Genomic DNA, 15,902 nt, shown 5'->3' with positions numbered 1-15,902 from the left:
AATAAATTAACAATTAAACATAATAAAATAAATGAATAAAAATAAAAATGAACTTCTGATTGGTAGTGTATTTCATTTATATTTAATTTATATATACAAATTAAATATGAGATTAAATACAAAGACAGAAGTTGCTTTCTTTTCCTTTCCTCCTGGCTCCACAAGATTACAATGAATATTCAGAGTCTCAAATTTCTGGCTATGTTTTATTTATCGCTGAAAACTCTTACCACAATCTGTCTTATTGTGTGGGATTGTTTGATCATCATCAGCTTTGGGTGTTTATTACCTGTTTGTCTAAACCTTCCAGGATGCCATCACTGTAATCCAGTGTATTAATTCAGTTGGTATACTTTGGCTCTACAATGTCACTCCCAGACTTCCCCTTCATCTATTTCATGTGCTGTGCAGTTAATACCACCCATTTCTATTCATGAATAAAAGAAGATATGGGACACCAGCATGGGCTGCACCAAGCATGGTGAAGAGTAGCGATGGATATGGGGGAGGGCGAAGCAGGAATAGCGAAGCCAGATCCATGTACAGACAGGGAAGGAAAACAGGGAACTAAAGAGAGGGAGGGGATGAAGGGAAAATTCCAGATGCTTCATGCACTTCCCCATGAGATACACATAAATAGAAGTAAGGAGAGCAGCCCGCTCACATGCACATGAGAAGGAATGAAGAAAGAGGAAAAATGAGAGAGAGTGAAAAAAAAAAGAGTAGGAGTGGAAGGTGGGTTGTAATGTAGGAAAGTTATTAAGTGAAGACAGATATGATTACCAACCCCATTTATCAAATAAATATATAAAATATTTCACAACGATGCAATGAAAATGTAAACATTATTTACTAATTAAAGTAATAAAAGTTAATAATGCAATGCAAAAGTGTGCATCAGATACAAGTTGACATTTGCCTTACTGCAATGCATCGTTTCTAATATATTTGACTTAGTAGGAAACAATATATATATTTATTTATTGGTAGATGGGCTATATTTTTATTTAGAAAGTGACCAATAATTTATGACCAATGTTTTATATGTAGATTGATTTCTCAATCGCGTTCTCTCATCACCACTGCTGCTACGTGAATATGACATATCACAACACTACAAAGACTTGTAGTGAGGTGTTAGAAGTCAGAAGGCGCTTAAGTAAATGTATAATTTGCTGTCTATTTGTACTATACTGAATTGCATAACATCATATTTTTTCCGTTGCATTGCATTGCATTGAATCGCATTGTTATGAATCGAACCAAAATCGGATCGCACTGCCCCATAATACGGGTGAATCGTATGGCATTGCATTGGCAGCTGCTTCATATGCATCTTTAATATTCTGTAGGCTATACATCAAGATGCGTATCACATCGGCCTACATACATACACTATGCATATACTAAAATATTTGGGTGTCAGATATACAAAGGTCACATTGAGTGTTTATATAAGGAAAACATCAACCGAGAGAAGTGTGTGCATTTGTGAAAAAAAAAGAGCGAGAGAAGAACAAGAACAGGTGCATGGCACTGCACCGCTGTAGTGTTGTAATAGGTCTTTTTTTTTCTTCTTTTTTTGCTGTGTCTGAACTATTTCTGAAAACCCTCAGAATTCCCTCTCCCAGCATCACAGTCCTGTATCAGCAGCATATGCTGGCTGTGTCACCGTTGACTTTAAAGCGTTCCAGAGCACCTCTGCTGTAATTAGATGGCTCAGTGCCACATCTTCATTGACCACATCTCCATACACTGAACAATGAATACTCCATACTTAACACAGGCAAAGCAACTCCCATAATGCATGCAGTCAACACCCCACCGCACCTGTTGCCGTCATGCATTTTCCCCAGAGGGGATTGTGGAAAGGGAAAATGTGGTCTTAGACAAACACAAACAGTAGGTTTGGCTTTAAAGGATCAAATGAAGTGACCATGCGATATGCAACGCTCTGTTTTTGATGACCCTACAGCAACCCCCTCCGAACACACCGCTGTCATACAGCAGCTGCAGTGGAGCACTTACAGCCGTTAACTGTGTTGTTGTGGCCCATGCTGTGCAACATCTCCCTGCTCCCACTGCGAGAGTTCCGCGCGCTGCCCCAGGGGTCGTTGTCATAGGAACCGGAGCGGGCTTTCATCTCCTCCTTCAGGATCAACCTACCGATACCACCCTGAATCTGAGACGCAGAGAAACGGGAAGACAGAAACAAAAGAAATAATGAGTGATCAGTACTTGACGCTTACTGGCTAGATTTCAAACACGGTTAAGTGTGAATCTCTGAGCAGACAGATGGGCTCTAACTTGATGACTGATCGCTGATAATCAAAACCAGAAGAGTTTTATCTCATTATCCAATTGACACAAGTTTAATGGCTGGTTAGAGGGCATTGTGAAAATAAAGAGACAGGGTGCTTTATTGATTTACTCTTTGAAGGCCGTGACCCCAGCCATCCTCTTCTCCACCTGATGAGTACCTTCTCCTAGGAGCACGTAAAGCTGAGAGGGGAAAAAAATGAGAGAGAAAGCGAGTGTGTGAAAGAGGAAATAATGAATTCTGATGAAAAAAACAACAACAACAACATTAGCATCTAAAAAGAGATGCTAATGTTGGATTGGATTAATGGGGGATTGAATGGCAGCAAAAATATGCTATGAAATACATACTGTATATGCAATCTCTTATTAAATGTTAAACTTTCATAATTCTAATCAGCAAATCAGAAAAAGAGCCAAAAAACCTGAAGGAAGTAAGATAACTTTTGATCTCAGAAACTGCATCCACCTGTCATCCTTTGGTCAAACACATTGATGGGATATAACACAGCTAATAAAATACAGCTCTTTTCCCAACTGGAAGATGTAATTGAATATTGATGATGTAATGTATGCAAAAATAAATATAAAAGAACTCTGGTACACAACAGAATCCAAAACTGCCTTCTTTCCTGGTAAATATTAATCACTAATCACAAGTATATTAGAATATCTCATATGTTTCATGACAGCTTCTGTATTATTCTGCTTTTAGTAAATGAATAGTGTTGTGTTTGTTTAAATGTTCTTGACAAGTTTAATTTTAATGGGGATTTATAAAGCATAATTTAGTGGAAACAGTTTAAAACAAATGAAGATATGCAGTATTTAATCACTACAATGTATTAGGGGCTGCTCAATAAGAAAATGAACTGCAATATAATATAATAAAATTACTCTTTTGGTTTTCCTTGTGCCTGTTTGTTTCTTAGTTTCTTGTCTGTAAGTTGTGTGTAAGTTCGCCATACCTGTTCTGTGTGTTGCATTTGCTCTTACGATCTCCAGTGCTTTCTTGTTGGATAAATATATTTAAAGACTCTGCGCTTGATTATCAGTAACATGTAACAAATACTTTATTTTTATGACATGCTAAATATATTCTAGTCACACTGACTTTTCTGGCTGGTGTTAAGGACAGGAAAGTGCTGTGATGCCAGTGAGCTGAATGCATAGGGCATTATGAACACATTCATCACTTACATTTAGGAGAGCTGGTGTAGTGGTAGTAATCAGACTCTGAGTGCTGGTAGTGTTCAGGTGAGTAGGCTGATAGGAACTTGGAAGATTGGACAATGTCCTCACTGGTCTTGCTTTTAGTTGCTGGATTGCAGTGATTGTCTGTGGGGAAAGAATGTCAGGATCACATCTTTGGAAAAAGCTTGTGATACAACAGCACATAGCGGTACAATCAGGCCCCCTTTACATCTAACATTAGTATGCATTTCCAGTGATCGCATGATCTACTTCAAAAACCAGCTGTAAGTGCAACGTAGATGCTTTGTGATCATGAACATGACCCACTTTTATCAGGTTCTAAAACTAGATCTCATCTCCTGATTTTAACAATATTCACAGCATTACTCCACTGAAATGCAACTGGAATCTCTTGTTTCTATTTTCATATTTTCTTATAGTCTATTTTCACGTGGACACTTTAAAATGTTTCTTGCCTTATTCACTTCTAATCCATATTAACATCCTTTACTAGCCAAAGGGTTTAATAAAAGCAAACAGTAGATAATATCAAAATAACATGATTTTTTTTCCTTCTGTCAAACACATTCTTTTGCATTTTTTAATTTTCCATTTTAAAAATTCTAAAGCTTTTTCAATTATGTGTGAACTCAGCCTAGCTAATGCTAATGCTAGGTGTTAAGGGGGTATCAGAAAGAAAGAAAGAAAGAAAGAAAGAAAGGAGCTACAATGCTCACATTTAACAGCCCAGAGGGAACTGACTTTAACACAATCCACAACACTCAATATAGAGCATCTGTGTTCATATAAATGAGATATTGAATAAGCACAGAAAACACTTTAAAACTCTTTGTATTATTAGAAACGACACAGATATTGATAAATTGCTAAAGCAAAACCAGTCAAAAACAGCACTGAACTCCCGTCCATATAAAACACTCACAGAAAATTCAACACAAATACGGAAGCACAGGCCTCACAGAATATTACAATAATATTAATATAATATAATCCATAATGGAAAATACTTCACAGGGATGAGAGACGGAATGCAAGTGAGGGACCAGAGATCAATCGCACACACACAACCCAAAACGCAGACAGACAGATGTGCACGGGGAGAGAGGATACTTACAGAGGGAATGGTGACCGAGGAAAGTAGAGGTGGAGGGAATTTTGTTTTTAAGGTGGTAAGGGGGAAAAAACAGGGAAAAGAGAATAAGGGAAGAAATATTTGCATCCCATAGTCTTTAGTGAGATTTTAAGTTTGGTACCCATATGGCAGAGAAGCAAATGATCTGCGTTACAATAGTACAAGTCTTTTGCACAAACATAGCTAGACATCTACAACAATATAAAAGCACTTTCCACTTACACATAGAGATCCACCATATGGGTAGCAAAATATTCCTTGTAAAGTACTCATTACAGGCTTGTGACATAAAGATAAACAAAAAGTCGCACTTGGCTACACAAAATGTAAACTGAGCCAACAGGCTCTCAGAGATGGTTCTGACCTTTCTAAGACACAACTTGATGAACTCTGCAAGTATTTGAACTGTCCAGTAAATAAATCTGCAGCATTTGTGCAGCTCTGTGCAAAACTCTGAAAAGAATTCATCTCCCTTATGCACTATAGAAATCTGTTGTTGTGTACTGTCCGTGCTAATTGGCAGGCCTACACAGAATCTTTGCCAGAAGCTTTGAAGAACTCAAACAGCCATAATTCACAAAGTTCTATAATCCCCTGAACCCTGTGTGCTTGTCTTTTAGCTAATTTGAATAACCTTTTAGCTAATTTGATGCTGTCAGAATCCAATAAATGTCTAGCATGTTCTATTCCATTTAACACCATTTAGTATGCTTAGATTCCACAGATTTGATCCCTCAGAAAGGGTCAGAACTGCACAGAAAATGTCTGAAATATTGGACCAACTATCATTCAAACAATTTTGCACATTCATAACATTCATTCATTTCACAATTTCTTCTAAATACAATGTGGAAAAAGATTATATCTGGGCTTATAAAGTAAAACATTTATAAGAAATAAAAACAAATAAAACATTTAATTTATTATAATTATAATTAACAGTGTTGGACAAAACCAGTTTTAAAACTGATGCAATACTACTTTGCATTACTCCATAAAACGTAACTAATTGCATTACTTTTTTTATGAAAAGTAATGCATTATGTTGCTCTTGGGTTACTTTTTGTCTTCTGGGCTGGGCATGCAACAACAACAGCAAAAGCCTAAAGTTATATTTTTGGCAATTGTAAGGGCCCTTTCACACCAATAGTGAAGGTGTCAATGAATAAATGGGAATACAAAGTAACTTGCATTACTTGAAAAAGTAACTCAAACATTTAATTGTAAATTTAAAAGTGATGCGTTACTTTACTAGTTGCACAAAACTTGTGTTACTTGCAATACCAGATTATTATCATTATTATACTTAATTTGTTTGTCCCTGATATATACATAAAATATAAAATATTTTTCCGTACATTAAAATACATCATTCTTTTGGTGCGGTGAAAACATTGGCATGGCAAAAAATCTAAACTGTTGAGCCCAGACGAAATCCTTAATATTGAGCACTTTATTACCCATAAACATCCTTATAATATATCAGGTATAATTGTATATTTATCACTTGGTTGTTATCAAAAATCAGGATAATAATAATTAATTGTACGGAAAATGGCACAAGCCTGTAATACGCACACACACACACACACACACACACACACACATATATACATACACACACACACACAGTATATTAACATATAAATTCACACAGACACATGCAGTTAAGGGAAAGATGTACTATTGATATTGTTGAGTTATAGGGGTTAGAGTTCATGACATTTTGAAGACATAATAACCAATGTACTTGACAAAAAGTAACGAGATTGTAATTTAATGAATGAACAGAAAGAGATATGCACATAAACAACCATCTATCTATTGATTATCTACCATCTAGTGTTCCTTTAGCCCAAGTGGTAGAGCATTGCTTTATCAAGCATTGGGGGTTCGATTCCCCGGGAACACATGATAAGTAAAAATTGATAGCCTGAATGCATTGTAAGTCATTTTGGATAAAAGCGTCTGCTGAATGCATAAATTTAATCTATCTATGATCCATCACCAATAACTAAAAGAAGCATTCTAGGGACTACCTAGTCCCTAAGGTACATAAAATGCAACATTTGATGTGTTATCGGCTGTTAGAGATAGAATACGGCTGACATTTGAACTCTGTGAACCTCTGTAGGATGTTTAGGCTTTCACGCTCGCTCAATTCATGCTTAAACAGGTTTGTCTTCCTAACAGCGGTTTCTCAACAGGGTTGATCTTAGCTTGGTGTTCAGTGGTGCTTCTCTGTGGCATCTAATGCGGCCATTTCCCAGTAAATCTAAAGCAGTGGGGGGACATGGCAAGCTTTAATCATGCCTCAGCAAGCCTCATCCTTTTTCCATCACCCTCTTTTAAGAAGCTAGGATGCGTTTGTGCCAATTCTACATTCTTCTGTCATGCAAGGAACGGAAAGCAGGAGGCACTCTGTATTGTAATATAAGGCATTCTTCTTCCTCATTTGCTCATTACTTCTCTTAAAGGCTTTTAGACTGAAGGGTCTGCTGGAGGACAGCTATGGAGGACACTAACACTAATCAGACACATCTTTCCCATGAGCCCACACAGCCTCAAGACTAAGCGTGAGGGAAAACAGGCCGGGGCAGGCGGAGCACACTATACCATGTCTCTTATAGATGGGAGGCTTCCTGTAGATATTGGGCTCCCCTGTGGCTGAGAAGAAAAGGAGAAATTAGAAATAAAACATGGAGGAGATGTAAGTGACAGGCAGAAGAAAGCACGGAGCAGGATAAGCTTTTTTGTTCTTCCTTTTCGGGATTCCAGGGACCTTTAGGGTAAGGTAGGGGAGAGTGGAACAGTTGAAGAGAACACAAAAATGGAGTACAGCCATACTATAGATGTATAGTATAGACAGAGTCAACAGTTACAGGGACTTTGATTCATTAGCAAGACTTTAATACATAGTCATATATACTGCTGGATGAATATGAAAGTGATGACAGCAGCCAATGAGATGAATTTAGAGGCCTGGCCTACCTGGCACATGGAAATGCTTGGGAGCTTGGTTTGTGGTGGGCGTGCTGGACCGGGCGTCTAGCTGATTGTAATAGGGTGAACTTCTGCCACTCTCAGTGCCTGCAGCAAGCCCCAAGCCAATGACAGTAACAGAACCAGAGCATGAGTGCACACGTCCTGTGTGCCCTAACTACACAAACTCAACCATCACACCAGCGATCATCAGATCAATGATCCAAGATTAGCCAGGCAGGGACAGTATGTATTTCAAAACAGAAGAAAAGACATACTGTGCCAGACAGAGGTGCATAGGATGTGGGTGGAATGGCAAGAACATATCCCACATGAAAAGCCTATATAGCTTATTTTGATTAAATTCAACATGAAATCTCTTATTGTGGTCTCACTGTAAATAATTCATCACATCCTCGTCATTTAAAAAATTAAATTCATTAAATCTAATGACTTTTTGGGTGACAACTTTCCAGATAGATATTCACTGTCTTTCCCATGGTGGGTACTGTTAACTAAAACTATGTTAACTAAAACTATTAAAAACGGTTTCATTTAAATCAATTAAAACACAGAAACAAATGAAAACTAAACTTAAATAATAGTATGTAATAAGCACTAAAAGCACTAAAAAGCTACAAGTGAAATCAAGCTAAATAGAAATACAATATAAAATATTAATAAATACTACAATAGTATTCAAATAATACTAAAATAATATCCTGGTCTTTCTCTTCTTGTCACTGAATGTACCATTTACTTCTAAAAAATTTACAATTCATGTTGACTTTAAAATCATTATCAGTCACTACACTCTACAAAGGGTACAAAAGCTGTCACTGGGGTGGTACTATTTCAAAAGGTACTCCTTTTTTACCATATTTACCCCTAAAGGCTGCATAACGATATCTTAAATGTACATGTAAGTACCTAAAATGTACAGTTTGCAAGGGTACTGCCCCAATTAAAGTTTTTGTACCTTTATTTCTGAATGTTTGCTATGTAACTGGAAACCACACTTTATAAAATGTATAAAGAAGAAGCAAGAAATATATAGTATATTTTCCAAATATACTGCATATTCAGTGTAGTTCTAAAGCCATTCCTGCTGAAAAGACCAGCTTAGACCAGTATGCTGGTTTAAGCTAGTTAGAGCTGGTCCACTATCCATGTTGTTTATCAGCAACACGTGCTGATCAACTTGCATAGTCTTCTGATGAAGCTGAAAGCTGGTTACACCAGCATCCCATTTATCAGGGATGAGAGTGTATTTTTTGTTATTGTACTGCGCAGCAGAAGGGACTCACCATATCTGTAGTAGTGCTGTGGAGAGCGGGGCATGATGGGAGACATGCCCTGTCTGCTGTAGGTGGGGGAGTCTATGTACCCCGGACTGGAGGATCTTCTCATCCTTATGTCCATACTGTCATACATGTCCTAGTCACATAAAATGTTATAATTCATTACTATGACTGTGAGAATCTCTCATTTTATTTACTCATGAAAATTGTATAAATGTAAAAAATTAACAATAACAAGGGATCTGACAAAAACTTTCTTTAAATGCTTTTAAATGATTTTATCGGCAAATAGATTTTGAAAATGACCAATACTGAATTTAAGTCAACATTTTTACCTGAGAATAAGGGGAGAGCGTGCCCAAGGACTGTGGAGACAAAAAAAGGAGAAAGTCAGTACAACAGTAAATCAAATTTAAATCTTCAGTCTCTTCCTCCATGACATCTGATGTGCAAGGGAAGTGAAAAGAGCAAGGGGACGGAGTTGGAAGAGCCACTGTGTTCAGACCATCCTACATTGTACTGTATCTCCTGCAGAATTATAGAACTCAACATTATCTACTCAGCAAGCATAAATTCAAAAAGAGATAGTTCACCAAAAATTGAAGATCTTGTCACTTATTCACTATCATGTCATTCCAAACTCTATAATTTTCCTTCTATCTACACCAAACAAAATTATTAACCGTCCCCTTCAATGTAAAAACCAAAAAAGCAGCATTGACATTCTAATAAACATCTCCTTTTGTGTTCAATAATCATCATACGGTTTTGAAACAATATGAGGGTGAGTACATTTTTTTTTTCATTTTTAGGTGAACTATTCCTTTAAGCAACATCACATAATTAGCTAGCATTTTTCAGAGAGTTTTTCGAAAGCAAACTAAAGCAAGGTGACTCAACCAAATTCACTGTCAATAGTGGGAGAAAGACATAAACATAGTGCTTCAGCAAACAAAAGCATACAGCCAGCCAACGGATGCAACATAACAATGAGGAACTCAAAGCTAAGCTCGGCTAGGACCAGGCCAGTAGATCCGGCGACAGGGGGAGACATGCTAAAAGTAGACCCAGAGTGGTTCTAGTGGTCTCTAGGGCAGTATACCTCCCCATAGCTGAGACGCTCTAGCCTGTCATCGGAGCAGTATCTGTGACTGGGCTCATAGGACCAGAAGTCTGGCCTCTGCACTTCATAAATGGCTTTAACCTTAGGCAGCGCTGCCAAGTCTTTGTAATCAAGGATCTCGTTCTCCATTTTTGCCTGAGGAGAGGGACACACGACAGATACACACACTCACACGTCAAACCCAATGAGCAGGCCTGCAAAAAACAGCAATGATGAGAGGTGACGACAACATCAACAACACAATTAAATGTGGGAATAAGCCTGCGGAACAGTTGGCACACTTTAAAGTAAGTGCTGTTAAAATACAATTGAGCTCATGATTGAAACTGTAATGCAGCACATAAATGCTATAAAATGTTGGATTTGAAAAAACTGCTTATGACTTTTTTTGCAGTGAGTATAAAGTCCTTTGTTAACATGCAAACTAAAGGTCCTGTTTTTATTTTGGATGCATAAACTACATGACCCAAATACTATTTCAAGGGGTAGTGCAACCAAAAATGAAAACTATTATCATTTACCTACCCTCATGTCATTTCAAACCTGTATGACTTACTTTGTTTTGTAAAACTGAAGATATTTTCTAAAGCCTCGGCAGGATAAAGAAAGTCATACAGATTTGGAAAGACTTGAGGGTGAGTGAATGATGACACGCTTTCATATTTGGGTGAACTATCCCTTTAACACTTTTAGGTTAGTACCTTCCTTTACAAATAAACCCCAAACTGTATTTTAATGTTTTGCTTCTATTTGAATCTTACACATGTAGAGTCTCATGCTTGACCTTCGGCAGAGTACGGACCTGCAGGGCTTGACAACACATATGCTTACACTGCGTTATGCATACATCAATCACACACACAGCAGAAAGGTTACACACTCAGGCCGGCCTTTACTTCCACATGTGATGTTAATGACTGCACCACAGCAGAACGCACACAAACACCTTATGAACAAGCCAATAATCAATCTTGGGATGACCAATAATACTTACATTTATGCATTTGACAAATGCATCCTTCAGTGCATTCAAACTACACATTTAATCAGTTCATGCATTCTCGGGAAATCAAACCTGTAATTTTTGTGTTTCAAGGGCCTTGTATCAGGCCTTGTAGTGCCTTCATGGCACTTTACACTACAACTGCAGCGTTTGGGTTCTGTAAGATTTTTAATGCCTTTAAAAGAGGCCTCTTACACTCATCAAGGCTGGATTTATTTGATTACAAATACTGTAATACTGTGGAAAATATTTATATATATATATATATATATATATATATATATATATATATATATATATATATATATATATATATATATATATATATATATATATATATATATATATATATATATAAATAACTCTTTTCAATTTGAATATATTTTTTTATGTAATTTATTCCTGTGTTGGCAAAGCTGAATTTTCAGTAGCCATTACAGTCTTCTGGATCCTTCAGAAATCATTCTAATATGCTTATTTGCTGCTCAAGAAACATTTCATAATATTGTCAAAGTTTAAAAATTGTGCTCATCACTATTTCCTTTTTTTTGGGGGGGGGATTCTTTATAAATAAAATAAATATTTTTTTTTGTAACAAAATAAGTCTTTACTGTCACTTTTAATCTGTTTAACCCCAAAATTTTAATGGAAATGTAATTCAAACATTGTAACAATAAAATAACAGTTCATTCAAAAATGGATGTTCTGTCATTACTTATATAATCAATTTTGGTAAAATTTATGTTTTTGTGTTCTACGAAAGAAAGGTTTGGATCAACGTGACAGTGAATAAAAGATGACTGAATTTTCATTTTTGGGTGAACTGTCCCTTTAACTTAAAATAAACACAAACACATTAAGTCAAATTAATGACTAAAATGATCATCATTTCAAAATCAAATGTTCTGATCTTGTATCATTTACGGCTCTGTTGTCTTCATTCATGCTGGACTTACACAGATGACTCTGCTGGGTGAACTAATGCTGGAGCCTGGCGGAGAGATGGAGGTTTCGGATGTGCGCCTGAGCTGTAAAATGAAAAAAGGAAGAAAACAGAAGAGCTACAGAGTGAGATCTGAAAGCATTTTGAAATTCATGTAACTGTTAAAAAAAGACATTTACTCTCAGTTTCCTCTCTGCTCGAGATGCTTGTTTGCACACAGGATGCCACACCTCTGAACCTGAGAAACACAGCAAAACAAAGAGGAGGAGAATGTTAGATACAAAACATGTTCATTCAAGACACCTTAAAATGACATGATTTAAGACATGAGAAGAAAGGACTGTAAGATTAAGCCACATGGATTTTTTTTTTTATTGTTTTAAAGAAATACTTTTATTTAGCAAGGACACATTAAATTGAGCAAAAGTGGCCTTAACATGGTAAAAAATAAAAAATAAAAATAAAAAAAAACATTCTGTTAATCAAAGAATCCTGAAAAAATCATCAGTTTCCACAAACATCTTAAACAGGACAATGGTTTCAACATAATTCAAAATATTAGTTTCACTGTATTTTCTGATAAAAAGAAAATGCAGACTTCGTAAGAATAAGAGACTTTGTCCAAAAACATTAAAAGATCTTACTGAACCCAAACTTTTGATTGGTAAGATTGAAAATTGATACTAAATTTAGATCATATTTCTTTTTCATATATATTTCATAATCTGATGTATATTATAAACTGAAATGGACCAAATGGACTTGCACTGAGATTTTTATTGTACATTTTATTCAGTTTAGCCAATCACATTCCTCCTGACCTTGGTGGTGAGTTTGAGATTTGGAAGCAGATGGATAACTCAAGCTAATGCAAATACATTTAACGCAATCACTCTATGAGAAGAAAGGCCAGAGTGCATTCATTCAACTGTAGTATTTTCAATTTCAGACTGATGGGTTTTTTAATCCGATGCTCTGTCTCTGGCTAGCTCATTCTCTCCCTTTCTCATTCCCAACGTACCTCTTTCTTTTTTGCATGATAGTAATGTGCTGACGGCCGGCTCTGCTGACTTTTAAATGCATTTACCTCGAGGCGTGTTCGCTAGCCTGTAACTCACTTACACATCTCAGCACTGAATGTGAAACAGAACAGACAAACACAGAAAAAGACCTGCGGTGCATTCTAATGTCCACCAGCCGCTGGCACTGGAAGTCATATGAGCGATCACACAGTTTCACAGAGGAAATCTACTGAATGGGGCATTAAGATGGATCAAGATGAGCCTCTGTGACTCCTTGGGGAGTTTCTTTATTAAAGTCTTCTCACTACAGCCTTTATCTCCGACATGAATCTTGCATATTGTTCATGATGTTCTGGAAATGAAGCTAATGTTGAGAGATTGTCACGGAATATTGTAAAAGAGCTCTTTTATTAGCAAAGTGCTCATCTGCTATGTCACAAGGATGAACTTTTGACCTTGAATGACCGTGAATGACACATACACATGATTAAATTAAATGGAATTTGAGAATTTTATTAGAGTAGAGTGGTTAGAGTGGTAATTACAAAGCTCATAGAAAATGAACAGAAAATAAAACTCCTCTATAATATTAAGTATTTTGACCACCTGATGTTGACAATCAGCATTTTCTGAAAGTTAAGCAACTTTCACCGACCATTTGTTGTGAAAGAAAACCAAAATCACTTCCTTATTTGGAAGAGATTCAGGGCTGTTTTGCACCCTATTCATGGAAAGTGCCGGCTGTTGGCCTCTTCAACCTCTCCTCACCTGTGAGATACATCTCTTCTCCTTCTGTAAACATCATCTGACACCGGGCACAGCGAGCACAAGTGGGGTGGTAGTGCTTCCCTCCAGCCTGGACAGAGAAAGATAGGGACAAATAGAAATGTTGTAGGTAGCTCTAAAAGTTTCTAAAATAACATGTACAGCACATTAATGCTCCACCTGTTAAACCCATTATCATGAGTGCAATAAACACAGTCAACATACACTTGTCTCAACAGTGTCCTCCATACTAAGCAACAGAGCATTCCTTCTTTATTGCCGTTTTAATACTGCTCAAGACTCATTTGAGCTCTACAGACATTTAATGACTCTCTTGCTCACCGTACGCACATTACAGCTTAAGCAGTTCCTTCAGTGCCAAGAATCAGTAATTGAGAGAACTGTTCCCCTGGGCCAGTTAAAAAAATATGAGCTTGTTGATGGAACTGGATAGAACAAACTCTTTTAAAAACATTTTCACAGTTTGTTAAGAGTTCCAGTGGAGAAGGGTAGAGATGGGATAGAGATGTCACCCAAGTGAATGGTGTAAAAATGTATTCATGTATTATAATTAAAATTATACAATAGTTAATACATGTCCTTCAATGTAGTCAGGCAGCATTCCAACAGTGCTGCTATGACAGTACAACAGTAATAGCATTTTTCAGTTTGTATTTACATTGTTGCACCAGTAGATGGCGACAAGTAACTTTCTTTTTAAGAGAGTCATTGGAATCATTCACTCAGTTCTGATTTGCTCAAAAATACAAATTCTGGAACTAAACAAAATGTGTTGATGAATAAATTCTTCAATTATTTTATAATGTAGTCAACTGATTTAAATCCGGCAACACGTTTTATAGTCTTTGTAAATAAGGTGAACAAAGGTCATTCAACCATTGAATCACTTACTAAACTGATTCATACAAAACCGATTCATTAAGGAATAAAATGTGTCTTAATTTAACAACAAAAATGTGACTAATTTTATGAATGAGTGATTGAATTGGTCACTCAAACTACTTAGTCAAATCACTTATTTATTCAGGAACAAAACTGTGAAAAAAAGTGACTGTCTTTGTCAGTGAATTGAAACAAAGAAACAACCACTGATTCTTCTGTGGCTTCATATAAAACTATTTACATCAGAAAAACAACGCTAAACAAATTAACTGACCATTATGTATCGAAAATGTAAGTTCTTAGACTAGTATGACAGTTGCTATTCATAGACAAATATCGTGAATACACACACTCATTAGGAAGCCCTGAGAAGTAAGGGGCATACTGGAGAAGAGGCACAGAGCAGGTGGCAAAACAGGGCCAGTTTATGAGCTCGAGACATAGTGTATGCTGTCACTGTTCCAGGAATCAGCGAGCTGTCAGTTTCTAAGTGCTCAGAGGCATGTGGTATTACTAGGTGTCTCCCAAGGGGAATGAGTGCAAATCAAACAGGCAGATAAAGATAAATCATCCTGTGTCCCACTAGCTATAAATAACCTGACTTGAGCTCTCACTGGAACATGAAGCACTTCACACCAGCCACTCAGACTGGGATAAGAGCAAACAAGGCAACAGGAATTAGTTAATTTGTGTGAGTACACAAACTGACCCAATGTTTTTAAAAATGTGTGTGTATTAGCATTAAGCTTTATCAGCTTTGGAACTCTCGACTGGCAAATGATCTCCTTTCTTATTTGTGTGTAAACTACCTCATCATGTTTCACTTCCCCTGCGACCGTCACATTACTTAAAGTCTCTCACGTTCTCTGTCTCTCCCTCCAACTCCATGACTCCACAACCTACTCAGGAGTGTCAGAAAATAGCAAGTCAACAAAAGAAAGGGTGCCTGCCAAAATCTCCATTCTTGCTTATGAATCGTCAAGGGCCAGAATATTAGGCCAATCCCCTCACAGGGGAAGAAAACTAAAGGCAGGGCAACCCACTGGCTCTTCATTAGCTCTATCACTCATTCCCTCAGTAACAACCCACTGACACATTACTGGTGAAGGGTCTAAACTTTTAGTGCTCCATTTCAAACCACCTTTAATAAACTTAGACTACATTTAATACTAATATAAAACATATTATATACAC

General features: G+C 36.8%; 1 protein-coding gene across 6 annotated transcripts in view; it reads right to left on the bottom strand.

Moving 5' to 3' along the window:
* Positions 1 to 15,902, bottom strand: part of ablim3 (actin binding LIM protein family, member 3) — a 50,930-nt gene that overhangs the window by 3,628 nt on the left and 31,400 nt on the right. Inside the window, exons 7-17 of one of the 6 annotated variants that reach the window (XM_026280438.1) lie at positions 13,809 to 13,896; positions 12,198 to 12,256; positions 12,032 to 12,103; positions 10,052 to 10,207; positions 9,285 to 9,314; positions 8,956 to 9,085; positions 7,658 to 7,756; positions 7,283 to 7,333; positions 3,520 to 3,657; positions 2,432 to 2,502; positions 2,029 to 2,182 (exon numbers count right to left, since the gene is read on the bottom strand). In XM_026280438.1, the coding sequence (XP_026136223.1) occupies positions 2,029 to 2,182; positions 2,432 to 2,502; positions 3,520 to 3,657; positions 7,283 to 7,333; positions 7,658 to 7,756; positions 8,956 to 9,085; positions 9,285 to 9,314; positions 10,052 to 10,207; positions 12,032 to 12,103; positions 12,198 to 12,256; positions 13,809 to 13,896 (1,048 nt within the window). The remainder of the gene's footprint in view (positions 1 to 2,028; positions 2,183 to 2,431; positions 2,503 to 3,519; positions 3,658 to 7,282; positions 7,334 to 7,657; positions 7,757 to 8,955; positions 9,086 to 9,284; positions 9,315 to 10,051; positions 10,208 to 12,031; positions 12,104 to 12,197; positions 12,257 to 13,808; positions 13,897 to 15,902) is intronic. The other 5 variants (XM_026280441.1, XM_026280442.1, XM_026280444.1 and 2 more) reach the window with 5 other exon arrangements.

The sequence above is a fragment of the Carassius auratus genome, chromosome 14 (genome assembly GCF_003368295.1).
Source record: "Carassius auratus strain Wakin chromosome 14, ASM336829v1, whole genome shotgun sequence".
NCBI lineage: Eukaryota > Metazoa > Chordata > Actinopteri > Cypriniformes > Cyprinidae > Carassius > Carassius auratus.
The sequence above is the reverse complement of the archived record's forward strand: the minus strand, read 5'-3'. Positions and strand labels throughout refer to the sequence as shown.